Raw genomic sequence first — 21,742 nt, 5'->3', positions numbered from 1 at the left:
TGACTGAGACCAATATGATTACAATTAACATTACTAACAGATAAATATAGCACACCTTGGGCACCTTTAAAACAGAAATACAATCTAGATAGGAGCTGACCTTCGTTCCTCCACAGTGGAGGCTGTCCCGGTGTCTAGCTCAAAGTCCAGGTCTGGGTGCCGGTTGACGTGACAGAGTGAGTTGTCTCGTTCCCTCTCTCTCTGTGTTTGTGCTTCTCTCATTCCTCCAGCTGAACTCTGTGGATCATCAACGCTGTGTCCCTAGCTGTCCCTTCGCTTCTCTGAACCTCAATATGATACACTGGGCCTCCCTTGCTCTCCTTCTGGTTTTGAGCCTCTCCATCCAGGGGACCCTCTCCCAGGACGCTGAGGAACCTGCACCAGTGGACCCAAGCCAGGCCCCTGTCGACCCCTCCCAGGCAGAGGATGAGGACGAGTGGGGACTGAACTCCGTTAGGGGAGGCTTTGAAGCCGTCAATGGATACTTTGACTCCATGCTGGAGCTTATGGGCGGACGTGATGGAGTGTGCCAGTACCGCTGTCGATATGGTAAGAACATGACCAACTCCTCTGGCTAGCCTATCATACATGTATCATATGCGTGGCATGCCAACGATAGTCAGAGGAGTTAGCTAAACAAGTCCATCTAGATCTAGACCAGGCTTGTGATTAGTCAGCCGAGATAATCTGTTTTGTACAGACCGCTTCCATGTGATCCTAAATTCAAATTGTGTAATGATTATCCAGCAGGGAGAGATCCATTATAGATTAGGAAGATGGTACACAATGGAGATAAACATGGACATTAAGATTTTCTGAAGTCTTAACATATCCTCATGTTAAAGCCATTCAAACTCTTAAATGCAAGAACGCCGTATAACTGATTAGGGAGAGTTTATACTAGGAATTCATTTTACATTACTAATAACCTTTATCACCTCACATCTGATAATGCACCTTAGTCAGTGGACTATGAACAAGGAGAGATAGCTGGCAGAGGTAAAGTGTGAAATAGTCAGCGATTCACAGCTAGGCTGTAGTCTTCACCATTGATATCATATGTCCATGGACTTTACCTGTATTGACCATGGACCCTGTTTGGGTTACCACCATTTATGAACTGATAATCTTCCACAACAACGTCTGTTGTCTGACATAACTTACGGACATCCAACCTCCCATTGGGCACACACTGGTTGAATCAACATCATGTCAATGAAATTACGTTGAACCAATGTGGATTAGACTTTGAATTGACATCTGTGCCCAGTAGGCTGGTCTTTGCTGAGTTGGTCAATCAAGTGTGAATGGCGATCAAGGTTGGGTTCCGTTCCATTTCAAGTCAATTCAGTCAAATTCCAGTTACCATTTTCCTCATTGGAATTTAAAAACATAAGTGGAATTCAAATATTCCTCATGGCATTTCTTGAATTGAACTCTAACATTCTTTCTACCTCAGGTAAAGCTGCTCTTCCTCGCCCTGACTACCAGATGCAGGAGCCCAACGGATGCAGCTCCTACTTCCTAGGCCTTCCGGTACCCAATAGTGTATGCATATATAGATGATTGGAAACACACGCACACACACTTTAATGCTCAGTGAAACATTTCAACAATCAAGTATTTTTATAGAATGCAAATCAAAATAGTACATTGGTCATACAACTCCAATAATATACAGATTGAACAATGCACATACACTGAGTGTACAAAACATTAAGAACACTGACCAGGTGAACACTATGATCCCTTATTGTCACTTGTTAAATCCACTTTAATCAATGTAGTCATGCACACACACTCACCACACTTGTCCTGTTCCATAAAGGTTGATCTGGGTATCCCTGCCATGACTAAGTGTTGCAACCAGCTGGATATGTGTTACGACACCTGCGGCTCCAACAAGTACCGCTGCGACTCCAAGTTCCGCTGGTGTCTCCACAGCATCTGCTCTGACCTCAAGAAGAGCCTGGGCTTCATGTCAAAGGTCGAAGGTCAGTCAACCTGATGCAGTGTACATGGAAAGTTCCACAGTCTGAAAAGTGTAGAAGCCGTCAAGCCCTTGATTCCTCAACTCCCTCTCAAAGTCCAGTGCAAGAGGCGCCAATGTCCCTCCCCTCAAACTTTCTCCAATGAACTTTGAGGGGGTGCAAGGAATTAAGGAAAAATCAAAGATTTGACAGCTTGTACACTTTCATACAGAGCCACAGATTACGCATACAGTCCTATACCTGAACTTTATTGCACTTTCATCAGGCCTATTGATATTTTGCTTAAGATGTTTAAATAGGCCAGTAATTATCGCTCATCCCCATGTCCCTCTTTACCTTCTAGCCTGTGAGACGGTAGCTGACACCCTGTTCAACACAGTCTGGACTCTGGGCTGCAGGCCCTACATGAATAGCCAGAGGGAAGCCTGCCTCTGTGAAGGAGAGGAGAGGGATGAGCTTTAAATTAGGGTTATAGACATACACACACACACACACTCGCATATATATGCACACAACACACGCACAGCTATCCTATTCACCAAGTTATATGGGATACGTCACTCCAAATGACTGCTGGAGATGCGACTTGGCTATTTGTGTAATTTATTTGGTGTGTTTTACTTGGTTTTGTTTAACAGAACAAGTGCTGTATATTTGCAATAATTGTTGGGTTTATTTTTTAAATCTGCAAAAAAACATGTACTACAATACAATCTTGTATTTGTCTTCTTGAGTTGTGGAAAATCTGAGAATGCCATGGGCTTCAGACTGCATCTCTTCCTGAAAACAGGGGAACACAGAATGCACACAAATATACTGTACATGAACTTACAAAGATGACTGACACACATTTTCTATTAAGTTCAACTGTGTTTTGTCTCGCCATAACTTAATTCATGATAAAAAAAATATTAGCCCCATTACGTAGAAATTATACATTACTCCACTCTTAGTCCTGAGATACAAAGTAAAACAGGACAGGTTCTATAGAAATAGAATCTCGGAATTAAAAATAGTCAGTTTCCTGGCTTTTATAACTAAAACAACCTCCTGGTACTGCCCATGCCATAATAACATAAAAGCAATCTGAACATACTGAAAAAAGCTTCAATATGAATCCTCAAAGGATATGGCCAGAAGACAAATCCTAGGGTAGTACTACTATACTGAACAAAAATGTAATAGCACCATGCAACAATTTCTAAGAGTTCATATAAGGAAATAAGTCAATTGAAATAAATGCATTAGGCCCTAACTTATGGATTTCACATGACTGGGCAGGGGTGTAGCCATGGGTGGGCCTCGGAGGGCACAGGCCCACCCACTTGGCAGCCAGGCCCACCCACAGCCAGGCCCAGGCAATCAGAAATATTTTTTTCCCCACAAAAGGGCTTTATTACAGACAAAAATGCTCCACAGCACCCCCCACGTTGTCTGCGGTTGTGAGGCCGGTTGGACGTACTTCTAAATTCTCTGGCAACAGCTCTGGTGGACATTCCTGCAGTCTGCACGCTCCCTCAAAACTTCAGACATCTGTGGCATTGTGCTGTGTGACAAAACTGTACATTTTAAAGTGTCCTTTCATTGTCCTCTGCACAAGATGCACCTGTGTAATGATCATGCTGTTTAATCAGCTTCTTTATATGACAACTGTCAGGCGTTTCAAACGTAACTTGTTCTGAGACTTGGAGTGGTTGTTCCCCTTGCTCTGCATGGGTAACGCTGCTTCGAGGATGGCTGTTGTCGTTGTGTTGCTGGTTCGAGCCCAGGGAGGAGCGAGGAGAGGGACGGAAGCCATACTGTTACACTGGCAATGCTAAAGTGCCTATAAGAACATCCAATAGTCAAAGGTTAATGAAATACAAATGGTACAGTGGGAAATAGTCCTATAATAACTACAACCTAAAACTTCTTACCTGGGAATATTGAAGACTCATGTTAAAAGGAACCACCAGCTTTCAAATGTTCTGAGCAAGGAACTTAAACGTTAGTTTTCTTACAAGGCACATATTGCACTTTTCCTTTCTACTCCAACACTTTGTTTTTGCATTATTTAAACCAAATTTATTTGAGGCTAAATTGATTTTATTGTTGTATTATATTAAGTTAAAATAAGTGTTAATTCAGTGTTGTTGTAATTGTCATTATTACAAATTAAATAAAAAAATAAAAATTGGCTTTTAATAATCGGTATCGGTATTGAAAAATCATAATCGGCCGACCTCTCGAAGCAACATCTCAAGACATCAGTCAGGAAGTTAAAGCTACTTCTTATGGATAGGTGGGACGGTAGCATCCCACCTGTCCAACATCCAGTGAAATGGCAGAGCGCCAAATTCAAATTACTATAAATATTAAACTTTCGTGAAATCTTCAGACGGGCCTGTAGCTGGGCAACACAGACTTTCAACTCCCTCCAAAGATTTTCTATGGGGTTGAGATCTGGAGACTGGCTAAGCCACTCCAGGACCTTGAAATGCTTCTTACGAAGCCACTCCTTCGTTGCCCGGGCGGTGTGTTTGGGATCATTGTCATGCTGAAAGACCCAGCCATGTTTCATCTTCAATGCCCTTGCAGATGGAAGGAGGTTTTCAATCAAAATCTCACGATACATGGCCCCATTCATTCTTTCCTTTACACGGATCAGTCGTCCTGGTCCCTTTGCAGAAAAACAGCCCCAAAGCATGATGTTTCCACCCCCATGCTTCACAGTAGGTATGGTGTTCTTTGGATGCAACTCAGCATTCTTTGTCCTCCAAACACGACGAGTTGAGTTTTTACCAAAAAGTTATATTTTGGTTTCATCTGACCATATGACATTCTGCTCTAGAGATCTGAATGGAGGAATGGGCCAAAATACCAGCAACAGTGTGTGAAAACCTTGTGAAGACTTACAGAAAATGTTTGACCTCTGTCATTGCCAACAAAGAGTATATAACAAAGTATTGAGATAAACTTTTGTTATTGACCAAATACTTATTTTCCACCATAATTTGCAAATAAATTCATAAAAAATCCTACAATGTGATTTTCTGGATTTTGTTTTCTCATTTTGTCTGTCATAGTTGAAGTGTACATATGATGAAAATTACAGGCCTCTCTCATCTTTTTAAGTGGGAGAACTTGCACAATTGGTGGCTGACTAAATACTTTTTTGCCCCACTGTATGTAAATATAATTTCTTTATTTTTTTTTATTAATTTGCATTAAAAAAAATGCAGAAAAACCTGTTTTTGCTTGTCCTTATGGAGTATTGTGTAGATTGATGAGAAAAAAAAAACAATGTAATAATTTTAAAAATCAAACTAACAAAATGTGGGAAAAGTCAAGGGGTCTGAATACTTTCCGAAGGCACTGTATATAATTTACACACACACAGCTCAGAGAGGCCCAGCTCATGAGCTTCATCAGTAGCATATTTGAATTTAGAATGGAAAATGAACGTGTCAGTGCAACAAATGAGTGTATCAAACCAAATCTATTAATTCTCTAACCAAACCGAATCATTTCAAACTAAAACATATCGTTCCCGTATCATATCAGAGCCCATGTATCTAGATACCTATCGAATCATCTTGAAAGGGAAAGAAGCACATCCCTAATGTATTTATGTATATGTGGTGAAGTTGTGCTGTTGAGTTTGCGATGTAAGACACATTTCCTGAAAGGGACACACAATAAAGAATTAAGAAATAATTTGAAGATGTACGATGCTGATCAAGCCTACGTTACCCTGAATACTGATCTAAAGTCAGTTTAGTATTTTTTACCTTTAAATGGTTAAGGGGACAGATTTATGGGTAATTGATTCTAGATCTGCACTTGGGGGTTATTCTACTGCCTCTCCTTAGTCTATGTAATGGAACAGAACAGTTCATCCAAACATCAGGAAATAAATCTATTCTTAAATACAGATGTAACAAGCACATACCTTTGAGCGACATCCATTGGTCCATGCCTGCTTTCTCAAAATGCTATTCACCCTAGCTTTAGGAGTAACATCCTTATTGGAAAAAAGTGTTAACATTTCCTTGTCCTTCGTCTTCTGTTTACGGATGGCCTTTGATTCAGGCCCAAACGTTTCCATAGCAAGAGCAGCTTTTTTTGCTGGCAATCTGTTCCTCTATGATGTCCAGCTCCATCCTTTTACGAAGGAGCTCCAGGTAATCCCCACTGAGCTCCACAGGATCTCCATCAATGTCCCCATCTGTGTCTGGGGAGAAGGGACCACTGCTACCCCTCAATGAGCCTTTGCTCCAGTCTCTGGATGATGGGTTCATGATGTGGCTCATAGCAGCGGAAGCACCATACTCCTCCCCAACTTCTCTGGGATGTCTCTGGTTCTCCATTCTCCCTCTGGTGACTGCATGTCTCTGGTTCTCCATTCTCCCTCTGGTGACTGCATGTCTCTGGTTCTCCATTCTCCCTCTGGTGACTGTATGTCTCTGGTTCTCCATTCTCCCTCTGGTGACTGTATGTCTCTGGTTCTCCATTCTCCCTCTGGTGACTGCATGTCTCTAGTTCTCCATACTCCATCCGCTGACTGCATGTCTCTGGTTCTCCATTCTCCCTCTGGTAACTGCATGTCTCTGGTTCTCCATACTCCATCCGCTGACTGCATGTCTCTGCTTCTCCATACTCCCTCTGGCTGCTGCATGTCTCTGGTTCTCGATACTCCCTCTGGTGGCTACATGTCTCTGGTTCTCTATACTCCCTCTGGTGCCTGCATGTCTCTGGTTCTCTATACTCCCTCTGGTGGCTGCATGTCTCTGGTTCTCTATACTCCATCCGCTGACTGCATGTCTCTGGTTCTCTATACTCCCTCTGGTGGCTGCATGTATCTGGTTCTCTATACTCCATCCGCTGACTGCATGTCTCTGGTTCTCCATACTCCCTCTGGTGACTGCATGTCTCTGGTTCTTCATACTCCCTCTGGTGACTGCATGTCTCTGGTTCTCTATACTCCATCCACTGACTGCATGTCTCTGGTTCTCCATACTCCCTCTGGTGACTGCATGTCTCTGGTTCTTCATACTCCCTCTGGTGACTGCATGTCTCTGGTTCTCCATACTCCCTCTGGTGACTGCATGTCTCTGGTTCTCCATACTCCCTCTGGTGACTGCATGTCTCTGGTTCTCCATACTCCCTCTGGTGACTGCATGTCCCTGGTTCTCCATACTCCCTCTGGTGGCTGCATGTCTCTGGATCCATTCTGCCAAGGTGCCTGAGCTGGGCTGATACTCCAGGTTCACTGCAGAGAATAAAGAGGTGGTGAACTGTACTGTGTGTCTGGGTGACAACTATAACATTAAGTATGTTATGAATATAAACATGTCTGTCGTTGATGATGTACACTGCTCAAAAAAATAAAGGGAACACTAAAATAACACATCCTAGATCTGAATGAATTAAATATTCTTATTAAATACTTTTTCTTTACATAGTTGAATGTGCTGACAACAAAATCACACAAAAATTATAAATGGAAATCAAATGTATCAACCCATGGAGGTCTGGATTTGGAGTCACACTCAAAATTAGTGGAAGTGGAAAACCACACTACAGGCTGATCCAACTTTGATGTAATGTCCTTAAAACAAGTCAAAATTAGGCGCAGTAGTGTGTGTGGCCTCCACGTGCCTGTAGGACCTCCCTACAACGCCTGGGCATGCTCCTAATGAGGTGGCGGATGGTCTCCTGAGGGATCTCCTCCCAGACCTGGACTAAAGCATCCGCCAACTCCTCAACAGTCTGTGGTGCAACGTGGCGTTGGTGGATGGAGCGAGACATGATGTCCCAGATGTGCTCAATTGGATTCAGGTCTGGGGAACGGGCGGGCCAGTCTATAGCATCAATGCCTTCCTCTTGCAGGAACTGCTGACACACTCCAGCCACATGAGGTCTAGCATTGTCTTGCATTAGGAGGAACCCAGGGCCAACCGCACCAGCATATGGTCTCACAAGGGGTCTGATGATCTCATCTCGGTACCTAATGGCAGTCAGGCTACCTCTGGCGAGCACATGGAGGGCTGTGCAGCCCCCCAAAGAAATGCCACCCCACACCATGACTGACCCACCGCCAAACCGGTCATGCTGGAGAATGTTGCAGGCAGCAGAACGTTCTCCACGGCGTCTCCAGACTGTCACATGTGCTCAGTGTGAACCTGCTTTCATCTGTGAAGAGCACAGGGCGCCAGTGGCGAATTTGCCAATCTTGGTGTTCTCTGGCAAATGCCAAACGTCCTGCACGCTGTTGGGCTGTAAGCACAACCCCCACCTGTGGACGTCGGGCCCTCATACCATGGAGTCTGTTTCTGACCGTTTGAGCAGACACATGCACATTTGTGGCCTGCTGGAGGTCATTTTGCAGGGCTCTGGCAGTGCTCCTCCTTGCACAAAGGCGGAGGTAGCGGTCCTGCTGCTGGGTTGTTGCCCTCCTACGGCCTCCTCCACGTCTCCTGGTAGCGCCTCCATGCTCTGGACACTACGCTGACAGACACAGCAAACCTTCTTGCCACAGCTCGCATTGATGTTCCATCCTGGATGAGCTGCACTACCTGAGCCACTTGTGTGGGTTGTAGACTCCGTCTCATGCTACCACTAGAGTGAAAGCACCGCCAGCATTCAAAAGTGACCAAAACATCAGCCAGGAAGCATAGGAACTGAGAAGTGGTCTGTGGTTACCACCTGCAGAACCACTCCTTTATTGGGGGTGTCTTTCTAATTGCCTATAATTTCCACCTGTTGTCTATTCCATTTGCACAACAGCATGTGAAATTTGTGAATCAGTGTTGCTTCCTAAGTGGACAGTTTGATTTCACAGAAGTGTGATTGACTTGGAGTTACATTGTGTTGTTTAAGTGTTCCCTTTATTTTTTTGAGCAGTGTATTTGATGTTCTTTGCCCAGATATGCATGTTCAAGGCAAGACATAAGGACTCCAACTAATTAACAGGCTTCTAACAAACAAGTTCCAATATATAGGTAGTTGCATTTGACTTATATAATGCTAACCCGCTTGTAAGATATTGTTTTGAATGTCAGCTGAAATGCGCTAGTTAGTGATGTAATTTTCAGTGCAGGCCCACATATAGCTTGCTAGCTAAATAGTGTAAATGTAAGCATGACAGGCAGGGGAATATCAACAAATATCTAAAATAGCCAAATCGAAATAGTCACGTGGCCACTTAAAAGGCGCAAGCATTGCTTGTAATTGTGGTTTACCTCCAGTGTGCCCCTTCTGCGCTAATGCTACCCTCGCGCAGGCCTTTATGTGTTCGCCGTCTCATTCTGGATCTTGAGGGTTCAAACAACTTGCATGCACACAACCAGTCAGAAAATACTATTGTATATAGTTACATTTGTTAGAACGGCAACTGATCAAACAAACTCGTTTCCAGGCCCCTGCTTCTAGGTTAATTATAGCTTCATAGGATCAAAAATCCAATACTGCCACCAATAGGGCAGAATGCGAAAGTGCATGGAATTATCTAATACAAAACCAATGGAAGTTGTCCCTGAAAAGGAATGTGAAGCTCAATGGGTTGAAGTTAATTTGAAATATGATACACTACACACTTACAATAGACCGAATATTTTATTCAATTACATATTTACAAAGTGAAAGATCTATAGAAATAGGAGGGCTGACTGCACTGGGGAATGAAACATGGGCAGTTCTTACTTTTAGCTATCAGGCATGATAACTTACAAACATAATGCCGTCAATAGTATTTTCATCCCATTGATACACATGTACTATATCTAGGGCCAGGAATTTTTCTTGACCACATGACCAGACCAAATAAACTCCAGGCCCTTATTTGGTTTAGAACAGGAAAATTGTCTCTGGCAGCCAAATACTCCCATCTAAATTGCAGTACGGTTCTAGAAACATCAAGGCATCTACTTTCATATGCAAAATGTACACTTACTCTGTTATTTAAGCAATAAGGCCCGAGGAGTTGTGGTATATGGCCAATATACCAGGGCTAAGGACTGTTCTTAAGCACGACGCAACACGAAGTGCCTGGACACAGCCCTTAGCCGTGGTATATTGGCCCTACATCAAACCCCCAGAGGAGCCTTATTGCTGTTATAAACTGGTTACCAATGTAATTAGAGCAGTAAAACTAAATGTTTAGTCATACCCATGGTATATGGTCTGATATACCATGGCTTTCAGCCAATCCGAATTCATGCCTCAAACCACCCAGTTTATGAAACCGGTTTTAACAGTTGCAGCCGACAGTATCTTTCAGTGACAACGAGTTTGTGGTGTCCATCTTCTGTTTACACACAGGGTTTTGGAGATGCAGATCGGTAATTAGCAAAGGTAGTCGACTCCGTCTTCCGTCCGTTTTCCGTAAACAAGCACTGTAACATGGAAATATGGCCGTGTGGGAACCCTAACCCAATAAATGTGCATTTTTGTCCAACGCTGATATGAAAGATAGTTCCTTATGTTCCAAAATCAGGCCGCAAGCGATGCGTGTTAATGTTTAGTGCAAGGGTCGGGGCTCTTAATTAAACTCCCCCGGCCAGAAGATACTATCATCAATCGGCGCTAAAGGTACTTAGCATATATGAATGTGCTAGACCCTACCCATACCCCACACACAATATCAATAAGTTACACTGAAAATAAATTCAATACAAAGCATTTAAGGATGAGGCTAAACTTTAACAAATATTTTTTTAGTGATTACAAATCTATTAAATGGTTGATAGGTAAGAATGTAAGCCAACTGATGTCCATAGGGTCTGGATGGGTCAGCAGCAGGTTCTATTCTAGTGTGCGATGAGCTCATGATGCCAAGTGAAGATCTGCAGAATAGAGAAATAGTTGAGACGAATGACTCGCTATAGAATACAATCGTTCTCTTGAAACAGATGTCTTTCTGGTGCTTTTACTTACAACAGCTAGCCATCCTTTGAGGCTGTGTTAGGCGTGCCCATCTTCAGGTTGAACTCTTCAAGCTGAGGAACATTTAAGAAATTCAATGTCATTAAAAGGCTTTTTGCCGTAACAAGGACAAAAATGTGGATGAATGGTGAACACTAAGTTTTAGGTAGACAAAAGGTCAACATACCCAGGTTTTCACTAAGATTCATTCAGATTACCCAAGGGAGAACTTCACTTCCATACCAAAGACATTAATTCCAACAATTACAATGCAATACAAAAGTAAAAAAATAAAACAAATAAAAAAGCACCAACCTTATTTTTCCTTCATTAATTCTCATGCCACTGGTTGTTTCTCCCCTTGTCTCCTTCTCAGCCTCTGGTTCAGAGAGCAAGCCAGGGCCTGTTATAGCCACTTTCTCCACAGGGTCTGCTAGCAGTTTCTCACCATCTATAATTGCATCGTCCTCTCCTTCTCTGTCTTTCGCAGCCTTTGGTTCCAAGAGGACCTGAGGGCCCTTTACAGACACTTTCGCCACATGATCTGCAAGCAGTTTCTCCTCTTCTAACATAGTTTCTTCCTCTCTTTCTGGTTCTTTGTAGGGCCCTGGTTCAGGGGGAAGCCCAGAGTCATTTGTAGCCACTTGAGGAACCCCTTTCTCTAGTGTGTCTGCAAGCAGTTCCTCCCCTTCTGTCATTCCTCCCCCCCCTTCAATCATGGGTGCTGGTTCAGAAATGGCCTCAGTGCCTTCAGCAGCTGCTTTTGCCAGTTTCCCCCTTGTCAAATAGGTTCTGTGTACCCTTATGAATATCCCTGGGTAGTATATACCTCCTTTTTCCTCTAGTGTTTTCTTTTTTTTCTTTTTCTTGGGCCATGGTTCAGAGGGGTTCCCAGAGTCCTTTGCAGCCTCTAGAAGAGGCACTTTTTCCTTAGTGTCTACCAATGGTCTCTTCCCCTTGTACTGGAAAGCCTTTTTCCTCCTCTTTGCAAAATGCTTCTTCTTCCCTTTTATCTTGCACTGTTGCCTCTTTAGACGTCTCATTAGAATCTTCATGAAGATACCTGGATACAACTTTTTTTTCTTGGGGCCCATTTCAGAGGGGGCCACAGTGTCCATCGCAGTCACCTGAGGAGCCACTTTCTCTGCAGCATCAGCATGTTGTTTCTCGCCTTCTGGTTCTTTCTTAGGCCCTGTTTCAGATGGTGCCTCCACATTCTTTGCAGCTTCCTGAGGGCCCACTTCTTTAGCAGTGTCAGCATGTAGTTTCTCACCTTCTGGTTCTTTCTTAGGCCCTGTTTCAGATGGTGCCTCCACATTCTTTGCAGCTTCCTGAGGAACCACTTCTTCAGCAGTGTCAGCATGTAGTTTCTCACCTTCTGGTTCTTTCTTAGGCCCTGTTTCAGATGGTGCCTCCACATTCTTTGCAGCTTCCTGAGGAACCACTTCTTCAGAAGTGTCAGCATGTAGTTTCTCCCCGTCTTTCTTGGGCTCCGGTTCAAAGGGGAAGTGAGGGGCCACTCTCCCTGCTGCTTCTGCAAGCAATCGCTTTCTTTTGCGCTGGTGAACCTTATTCCTCCTCTTCGCAAGCCGTTTCAAATAATACTGGAACTTCCTTAGATGACTGTGATAACTCTTCATGAATATACCTGTGAAGAATATATTGTTTCTCCCCTTTGCTTTAATCTTGGACCCTGGTTCAGGGGGGTACTTCTTTGTCGCTATCTGAGTGGTCAAAACCGCGGGGGACTTCTTTGTCATCATCTGACAGGACACTTTCCCTCTGGCATGCTTCTGTGTCTTTTTCCTGCGGTTTCTAGTGGGTTGGATGTATGTGTATCTCTGACTTAAGACTGCTCGAGTGCTGGCAGGCTGGGTGTATGTGTATGTCTGGTTTAAGGCTGTGGTGCCATTAGAGTAATATGGGGGGAAGTTGGTGTAGGGTGGATACCCAGGGGGGTTAGGTTGGCGGGGCTTGTTACTAGGCAGCATGGCACCAGCTGGCATGATTCCAGGAAGCATGGTACCAGGAGGCATAATACCAGGGGGCATAATACCAGGGGGCATAATACCAGGGGGCATAATACCAGGGGGCATGGTACCAGCGGGATAACCGCACCCTGGAGGGAAGGCCATGGTGTAGGGGCTGCTGTGGTATGCCATATACTGAGAGTACTGGGTGGTGGAGTAGGTAGCCATCATAGATGCATGGGGATGAGAAACAGGGAATATAGGGTCCATGGAGTATGAGTAGAGCTCAATGGAGCGTTCCCTGGACTCATCCCCATACCTATCCCTCTCAGATCTCTCTCTGTCCCAGTCTCTGGTCCTAGAGCGTTTGTCTCCGTCTCTGGTCCTTTGCAGCCACCTGTCTATATCCTTGGCTATCTCTCGTTTTCTGTCTCTCTCAGATCTGTATCTGTCCCGGTCTCTCATTTTGTCCCGGTCTTTCTCTCGGCCTCCGTCTCTGCTTTTCTCTGGGTCTCTGTCCCCATCTCTCTCAGATCTGTATCTGCCCCCGTCTCTCCTAGATCTGTCCCGGTCTCTCTCTCGGCCTCCGTCCCAGTCCTTCTCTGGGTCTCTGTCCCCGTCTTTATCTCTGTTCCTTTCTGATCTGTTTGTTTCTCTGACTACCGGTATGTCCTTGTCGCTCTCTCTGGTACTGGAGTGTCTGTGCCCGTCTCCCTTTCGGTTTCTCTCAGATCTGTCTCTTTCTCTGACTCTGGTACTAGAGCATCTTTGCCTGCATCCCTCTCTCGCAGGACTTTCCCCTTCTCTGGCTCTGTCCCTTTTCAAGTCTCCCATCTTTCCATATAGCCTATCATTGGTCCTGTCTGTCAGCCGACCCAACTCCTCAACCCCCAAGTCCAGCCCAACGATCTCCAGCAGGGTCTGCATCCGCTCGTACCGCTGCTCATCCTCAAGCCTCACCTTCTTCTCCTCAAACGGAGAAGACTTGGACCTACTGCTGTAGTCAACATGACCCTCGAGCAGAGTCGGCCAAACTTGTGGTAGCTCCTCGCCCACAATGAGTAGCTCATTTTCGTCGTTGACGATCTTTGAGAGCTTGTTGAGGTCCACACCTTCATTGAGGACATTGAGGAAGCGCTGGAAGCCTGTGGCTGCTATGTCTTTCTCCTGTGTCCTGAGTGAGTGAACTGGCCTCTGAATGGTTGGATTATGTTGTTTATCATTAGCGACCACCTAACAGGAAACATGAAGAAATATAAACAAACTAGTGCTGGGCGATTAACCAAAATGTTGATTATGTTCAATTATTTGTGAGTGAGCTCAATGCGCACATCGCACAATTTCTCAAGATATCAGATCCAGCCTGAACTGCGCGATGTAGTAGGGAATTGTAGTTTCCAACAGGCCAATATTATACATGGTTTAGCGCATAAAATGTGGTAATTAACTACAATGACCATAATCCATTGCACATCTACTTGTCCGGTCTTTCTTTTATGCCTGCTACTGAAGAGAGAAGAATGCACAATTGCGAGGTGATATAGAGAGCAGCTGTTGCTCTGTGAGCTATCTCTACCTGAAAATACATGATCTAGTTGGTATTCAGCAGTCATAAAAGTATGCCTATTCAAAGTATTTACTTTGAAGAACTACAAAATAGCGATTTTGTAAGACAGCATAGGCAGCAGCTCGATAGAGATGAGATGACTTGGAACGAAATAGTCAAATAAAACAAATGTAATATACACAACTGAAATATTTTATTAAATTAAAGTAATGTGAATAAATGGTTAATAAGTGATAAGCAGTAATTGGCAGTCACAACCACCACAACTACTTTTATTCATTGTTTTACTCTGTTAAGAGCATTCAACCCACAATGCATTTAATGTTCAAAATCCAAAAAAGCACTAATCGCTCAGCACTAAAACAAACAAAATGTGTTTGATCAGCACCGCGCCATCAAATGTTGCTTCATTTACGTATCGCTTATGTGTGCATTTCACACTACCTTTGTGTTATCATGGGCTTGCTATGTTCATCTGATTGTCACAACGAATGTATTTGATTGCATTTTGTCAAATGCATTTTACTCAGAATGAGTCATTCTGCAATGATTGGCTTTTAGCTGGCTAGCTATGCTACAAGTCCATCTAAATGACTGTTCGCATGCTAGGTAGCAATTGATGCATCAGGTGGCTGACAGGGATAACACTAATATAGCCATGACATTTTAGAAAAAAACTATACTTATAAGAACACAAAAAATATTATGAAGCGTACAAGTAAGTAGGCACTTCATATCCTGCGTATTTGGAATGGGTGTCAATGGGAGAAATCAATTGCATTAAATCGGGGGCCATGGTTTTCTTGACTTCCTTATGATACTTTTGCCCATCTCTATGTTTTGTGATGGCATCATACCTCATTGTTGGGAGAGCGTCGTTGGTTCATTAAACCCTTCACTCTCAGTCTCAGAGGATGGGCCTCTTCATTTTCTAGGGGAGCGCTAATCATCAGCTCCAATGCTCGCATCTTGTTTTGTTTCTTCAGCTTGGCAGGGGTATCCTAGAGGAAAATAGAGACAATATTTTAGTATGTGTAATGCAGTTGTCTCTGAATAGTGATCCAAGGTCAGTTTTTTTTTTTACCCCAGACTCTTAATGGCTTTGGGTAACTGATCTTAGAACTGTGTTTGGAGAAAAGGGGGTCTGCTGCTAAGTCCATGTAGTAGAAAATCTGAATCCAAACATCAGGAAAGATCTGATGGTCATCCTGATGAAGGCTGTTGTAGTCACAACGCATTGGTGCATTTCTTATTTTTGCTATGCATGAGACAAACAATAAAGGCTTTTCAATGTTTTACGCTACACGCTAGTACCTTGATTATTGGCACAAAGGCTTTTTTGCCATTGTTCACAATCCATCAACTTATTTTGGATCTATCAGGGAAAATGTATTCATAACAGTGTTGAGGTCGACTCGGAATTTTATGAAATTCAACCCATTAATTGAAATTTGAATTCGAATGGTTTATAAGCAGAATTTAAAATAGACAAACCTTTGACAAATACTTTGTCAAAATCACCTGACACCTCTTACTAAAGAATACAGATACCATTTTAAAATGTTAGTTTGATTATAACTCAATGATGTCAAACAGTATTTTGTTTGTATTTTTGTCATGAAATGTTCACTTCCATTCTGGGGAGTTTAATCTAATGCATTCTGAGAAATGTATGTTTTTCTATCATTACATTGAATAAGACGTAAAGTGAATGATTCATAATTAGAGACAACCTACATAACTAGCTTTGAATATCTCCAGACCACTATAATTATAACTCGTTTTAGGAGGATGAGTTTAAAAAAATGAGTTTAAAAAAAGGAAGTGTTTGAAGGACATGTTCAGCCCAGGGGTCTAGCAGTATAGCCCTTACCCACCTTGCGTCTTATTTCCCGACCCTAGACTGTGCCTGTTTGGTGACACTTTTCCCACGTCGGAGGGACTTTCCGTGGTTGGTAGACGGTTGATTCGCCGAGCAGTGCCTCGAAAATAATTATATTCAATTGATGGATTCTACCCCCCTTCCTTCCAAATCAAACATGGATTCCAATTTCTGTTATTGCTTTGCACGCACACCTGTTTGGCCTAACTAATCAGCCTCGCAATATGGGCGACGTGCTGCAACAGACAGGAAGTAGTAATGGAGTGTGTGCGAGCAAACATTTGAGCAAACATTGAAATCCATCTTTGATTAATAGTAATTTCAGCGTGACTTAACTTGAACGCCCGAAGACTGAATGCCCCAAGATGGAAGGAACGTTAAATAAATGTACTTACACGTTATTAACTGTATACATGACGGCGAGCTTGTAGGGCTACAACATGTCAAACAGTATTGGTCACCATACATGATGTCAACATGAACATAACGATCTAGAGAAAAAATTAAGGGGAATTCAACCCAAATCTAGATTTTTGCATGAACTATCCCTTTAATTCTGCTTCCTGTGGGGTGTGACCGATTCAAATCCAAAACTTATGGGAATTAATGACCAATTACCAATTCAGAATTGAACCCAACCCTGATTAATAAATACAGAACTAATAGGTACATACCTTACGCAGTAGGTACCGTACCGGTGTTCTTCTGAGCTTACTCAGAATGTCCAGCACCCTCCGTTTAAGAGGTAGGCATATGCGTGACGACTGGTCCGCGACATTACTGTATCTTTGGAATGTTGTATCGCTCACCTTCCTCTGTTTAGACATGCCCTTCGCTGTTGCGGATGCAGCCTGTGTTTCAGGCATGTCCTTAGCTCTGCGTTTAACTTTTTGCAGAGCAAGAACAGCTTTCTTGCGAGCTATCTTTTCCTCTATGACCTGCAACTCCCTCTTCTTACGAGCGAGTTCCAGGTCCTCCACACTGAGCTCCACAGGATCTCCATCAACATCCCTATCTGTGTCTGGGGAGAAGGGACCACTGCTACCCCTCAATGAGCCTTTGCTCCAGTCTCTGGATGATGGGTATATGATGTGGCTCATAGCAGAGGAAGCACCATACTCCTTCCCACCTTCTCTAGTTCGCCTCATGCTGGAGTATTCGCTGTAGGGCTCTCGGGGCATAGCCTGGCCATTGCCTCTCTTCTCAAGGCTATCGTCCCATTGTCCTGAGCTCAGTCCTCCGTACTCCCTCCGCCGACTGTACCTCTCTGGTTCTTCATACTCTCTCCTCTGACTGCATGCCTTTGGTTCTCTATACTCCCTCTGGTGACTGTGCTTCTCTGGATCCATTCTGCCAAGGTGCCTGAGCTGGGCTGATACTCCAGGTTCACTGCAGAGAATAAAGAGGTGGTGAACTGTACTGTGTGTCTGGGTGACAACTATATAAACACTAACGTTAAGTATGTGATGAATATAAACATGTTTGCTGTTGATTATGGATGAATTAGATGTTAGTTGCCCATAAATGCACGTTCAAGGCAAGACATCACTAAGGACTCAAACAAATTAACAGGCTTCTAAACAAACAAATTACGTTCCAATATTTACAGTTGAAGTCGGAAATTTACTTACACTTAGGTTGGAGTCATTAAAACTCGTTTTTCATCCACTCCACAAATTTCTTGTTAATAAACTATAGTTTTGGCAAGTCGGTTAGGACATCGACTTTGTGCATGACAAGTAATTTTTCCAACAATTGTTTACAAACCGATTATTTCACTGTATCACAATTCTATTGGGTCAGAAGTTTACTTACACTAAATTGACTGTGCCTTTAAACAGCTTGGAAAATTCCAGAAAATTATGTCATGGCTTTAGAAGCATCTGATAGGCTAATTGACAATTTTTGCGTCAATTAGACATAATTTGAGAAAATTAGAGGTGTACCTGTGGATGTATTTCAAGGCCTACCTTCAAACTCAGTGCCTCTGCTTGACATCATGGGAAAATCAAAAGAAAACAGCCAAGACCTCAGAAAAAAAATCGTAGGCCTCCACAAGTCTGGTTCATCCTTGGGAGCAATTTCCAAACGCCTGAAGGCACCATGTTCATCTGTACAAACAATAGTACGCAAGTATAAACACCAAGGGACCACTCAGCCGTCATACTGCTCAGGAATGAGACACGTCCTGTCTCCTAGAGATGAACGTACTTTGGTGCGAAAAGTGCAAATCAATCCCAGAACAGCAGCAAAGGACCTTGTGAAGATGCTGGAGAAAACAGGTACAAAAGTATCTATATCCACAGTAAAACAAGTCCTATATCGACATAACCTGAAAGGCCGCTCAGCAAGGAAGAAGCCACTGCTCCAAAACCGCCAGACTACGTTTTGCAACTGCACATGGGGACAAAGAAAGTACTTTTTGGAGATGTCCTCTGATCTGATGAAACAAATAGAACTGTTTGGCCATAATCACCATCAATCTGTTTGGAGGAAAAAGGGGGAGGCTTGCAAGCCAAAGAACATCATCCCAACTGTGAAGCACGGGGGTGGCAGCATCATGTTGTGAGGGTGCTTTGCTGCAGGAGGGCGTGGTACACTTCACAAAATAGATTGCATCACGAGGAAGAAAATTATGTGGATATATTGAAGCACCATCTCCAGACATCAGTCAGGAAGTTAGCTTGGTCGCAAATAGGTTTTCCAAATGGACAATGACCCCAAGCATACTTCCAAAGCTGTGGCAAAATGGCTTATGGACAACAAAGTCAAGGTATTGGAGTGGCCACCACAAAGCTCTGATCTCAATCCTATAGACCATTTGTGGGCAGAACTGAAAAAGCGTGCGCAAGCAAGGAGGCCTACAGGAGGCCTACAAACCTGACTCAGTTACACCAGCTCTGTCAGGAGGATTGGGCTAAAATTCACCCAACTTATTGGGGGAAGCTTGTGGAAGGCTACCTGAAACATTTGACCCAAGTTAAACAATTAAGGCAATGCTACCAAATACTAATTGTAATAAGTAAACTTCTGACCCACTGGGAATGTGATGAAATAAATAAAAGCTGAAATAAATCATTCTCGCTACTATTATTCTGACATTTCACATTCTTAAAATAGTGGTGATCCTAACTGACATAAAACGTTTTTTTTTTTACGAGGCTTAAATGTCAGGAATTCAGAAAAACAGTTTAAATGTATTTGGCTAAGGCGTATGTTAACTTCCGACTTCAACTGTATGTAGTTGCATTTGTCTTCTATGATAACTTCGCTTGCTTGTACATTATTGTTCTGAATGTCAGCTGAAATGTGCAAGCGTAAGCCAGCTAACGTTAGCAAATGTTAACTTCCTAGCTAGTTTGTAATGTAATTTTCAGAGCAGGCTGGCATATACCTTGCTAGCTAACGTCTGTAAATGCAAGCATGTGAGAATATCGACAAATTCATGAAATTGCCACATTGCACATTTTCCACAATAAGTGGTTGCAAACATTGACTATAGCTAATGGTTGTTTACCTCGATGCTACCCTCGCGCAGGTCTTTGTTCACCGTCTCATTCTGGATCTTGTGGTGTCAAACAACTAGCATACCAGTCTCTCTTAAAAATCGGAGTGCTTTGACTTTCATATAAATTGTATAGATTAGGTTAAATTTGTTATAAAGGCAACTGGTCAACCAACAAACTCGTTTCCTGTCTACATCGTCTATTGTTCTATGATTTCTGCTTCATAGGATCTATACTGCCACCAATAGAACGGAGTGCGAAGAACATGGCATTTTCTAATTCCAAACCAATGAAAGTTATGCCTGAAAAGAAATGAGAAGCTTAATGCCTTGGTTAAATTACTTTGACATACTCCACACTTACAATATTAGACAGAATATTTTATTCAATTAAATATATACAAAGTAAAAGATGATCTATAGACTGAAGTGGGGGAATGAAACACGGGCAGTTTTCTTGCTATCAGGCATGAGAACTTGCAAGCATGTTATCAATGGTCTTTTCATTGCATTGACACACATGTACTATGCCCAGGGCCAGGGGTCTTTCCTAACCACATGACCAGATCAAGTAAACTCTACACCCTTATGATTTGGTTTATAACAGGAGAGAAAATGCGTTTGCTGAGCAGATATAATAGTAAAGAAAGACCACTGGCCCTACCCATACCACATACAATACAAAACATTACACTGAAAATAGCTTCAACATGAAGCTTTGAAGGATGAGGTTAAACTATAACAAATCCTTTGCTAGTGTCATTACAAATCTAGCTTCTTAGGGACCACTTCTTCTACAGTGTCAGCATGTAGTTTCTCCCCATCGATCATTGTTACTCCTTCTGGATCTTGGGCTCCTCTCCAAAGGGGAAATCCTTTACAGCCACCCGAGGAGCCACTTTCCCTGCTGCTTCTGCAAGCAATCACTTTATTTTGTGCTGGTGAGCCTCATTCCGCCTCTTCAAAAGCCGTTTCCTCTTACACATACGCTTCCTTTGATGATTGTGATAACTCTTCATGAAAATACCTGGGAAGAATATATAGTTTACCCCCTTTGCTTTCTTCATTCACCCTGGTTCAGAGGGGGACTTCTTTGTCACCATCTGACAGGATACTTTCACTACATCTTCTGCATATTTCTGTCTCTTCCATGTTTATTCTTTTCACTTTCGCTACGGCTTCTGCATGCTTCTGTCTCTTTTCCTTGCAGTTGCTAGAGGGCTGGGTGTATGTGTATATCTGAGTTAAGACCAACCAATCAAATTTATTTATTTATAAAGCCCTTTTTCATCAGTAAATGTCACAAAGGGCTTAGACAGAACCCAGTGCTTAGACAATGTGGCCCAGTCCAAAGATACCCCAGACAGGGCCAACCAGGCAGGATGTAACTGCTTAGGTGAAGTGAAGGCCCTCCTCACTTGGAGAATGCTGCTTTTTAGTTAGCTTGTCAACAGTATCAAAAATACATTTTGGATTGTTTTTATTCTCCTCAATCTGTTTGGAAAAGTAGGCTAATCGAGCGGCATTGAGGGCTTTTCGATATTGCGCTTTACTGTCTTTCCAAGCTAGTCGGAAGACTTCCAAATTGGTGGAGCGCCATTTCCGTTCCATTTGTCGGCAAACTTGCTTCAGGGCTTTGTTATTTTCTTTATACCAGGGAGCTAGTTTCTTGTGACAAATGGGGGGGTTACGGAGGAGGGGCAAGACTGCTGCAGTGCCGGCAGGCTGGGTAGATGTGAGCTGGAGGTTGCTAGTGGCAGGCTGGGTAGATGTGAGCTGGAGGTTGCTAGTAGGTTGGGTAGATGAGAGCTGGAGGTTGCTAGCAGGCTGGGTAGATGAGAGCTGGAGGTTGCTAGCAGGCTTGGTAGATGAGAGCTGGAGGTTGCTAGCAGGCTGGGTAGATGAGAGCTGGAGGTTGCTAGC

At 43.2% G+C, this 21,742-nt stretch overlaps 3 protein-coding genes across 11 annotated transcripts in view; 1 reads left to right on the top strand and 2 right to left on the bottom strand.

Annotated features, from left to right (window-relative positions):
- Window positions 1-80: 80 nt before the first annotated feature.
- LOC110493650 (group XIIB secretory phospholipase A2-like protein) lies at window positions 81-2,704 on the top strand. 2 transcript variants are annotated; one of them, XM_021568045.2, is made up of 4 exons: window positions 81-549; window positions 1,460-1,536; window positions 1,829-1,994; window positions 2,335-2,704. In XM_021568045.2, the coding sequence occupies exons 1-4, from the start codon at window positions 294-296 to the stop codon at window positions 2,451-2,453; spliced, it is 618 nt and encodes a 205-aa protein (XP_021423720.1). In that variant the 5' UTR covers window positions 81-293; the 3' UTR covers window positions 2,454-2,704. The 2 variants fall into 2 exon arrangements, with proteins under 2 accessions (XP_021423720.1, XP_021423719.1); XM_021568044.2 differs by having other exon boundaries at window positions 87-549; window positions 1,460-1,548.
- Window positions 2,705-5,314: 2,610 nt separating this feature from the next.
- LOC118940392 (repetin-like) lies at window positions 5,315-9,466 on the bottom strand. The gene is made up of 2 exons (XM_036949635.1): window positions 9,215-9,466; window positions 5,315-7,242 (listed from the first exon to the last, which is right to left on the bottom strand). The coding sequence occupies exons 1-2, from the start codon at window positions 9,277-9,279 to the stop codon at window positions 6,225-6,227; spliced, it is 1,083 nt and encodes a 360-aa protein (XP_036805530.1). The 5' UTR covers window positions 9,280-9,466; the 3' UTR covers window positions 5,315-6,224.
- Window positions 9,467-9,568: 102 nt separating this feature from the next.
- LOC110493644 overlaps window positions 9,569-21,742 on the bottom strand; it is a 28,453-nt gene continuing 16,279 nt past the window's right edge. For 4 of the 8 annotated variants that reach the window (XM_036949630.1, XM_036949629.1, XM_036949628.1 and 1 more), the window contains 3 exons: window positions 11,211-12,782; window positions 10,908-10,969; window positions 9,569-10,816 (listed from right to left, as the gene is read on the bottom strand). In XM_036949630.1, the coding sequence (XP_036805525.1) occupies window positions 10,951-10,969; window positions 11,211-12,782 (1,591 nt within the window). In that variant the 3' untranslated portion in view covers window positions 9,569-10,816; window positions 10,908-10,950. Of the gene's footprint in view, window positions 10,817-10,907; window positions 10,970-11,210; window positions 14,099-15,289; window positions 15,434-16,988; window positions 17,704-18,284; window positions 18,306-19,831; window positions 21,198-21,742 lie in introns of those variants that run through there. The other 4 variants (XM_021568034.2, XM_021568035.2, XM_036949633.1 and 1 more) reach the window with 4 other exon arrangements.

Source organism: Oncorhynchus mykiss, chromosome 17 (genome assembly GCF_013265735.2).
Source record: "Oncorhynchus mykiss isolate Arlee chromosome 17, USDA_OmykA_1.1, whole genome shotgun sequence".
In the NCBI taxonomy this organism is placed as follows: domain Eukaryota; kingdom Metazoa; phylum Chordata; class Actinopteri; order Salmoniformes; family Salmonidae; genus Oncorhynchus; species Oncorhynchus mykiss.
The sequence above is the reverse complement of the archived record's forward strand: the minus strand, read 5'-3'. Positions and strand labels throughout refer to the sequence as shown.

Excerpts from the sequence above, each read along its gene's own strand:
- LOC118940392 (XM_036949635.1), bottom strand. The coding sequence starts at position 9,279 with ATGAGACGGCGAACACATAAAGGCCTGCGCGAGGGTAGCATTAGCGCA. Across the intron at positions 7,243-9,214 it reads GCAGAAGGGGCACACTGGAG|TGAACCTGGAGTATCAGCCC; the intron begins GTAAACCACAAT and ends TATTCTCTGCAG.
- LOC110493650 (XM_021568044.2), top strand. The coding sequence starts at position 294 with ATGATACACTGGGCCTCCCTTGCTCTCCTTCTGGTTTTGAGCCTCTCC. Across the intron at positions 1,549-1,828 it reads GCCTTCCGGTACCCAATAGT|GTTGATCTGGGTATCCCTGC; the intron begins GTATGCATATAT and ends TGTTCCATAAAG. Across the intron at positions 1,995-2,334 it reads CTTCATGTCAAAGGTCGAAG|CCTGTGAGACGGTAGCTGAC; the intron begins GTCAGTCAACCT and ends TTTACCTTCTAG.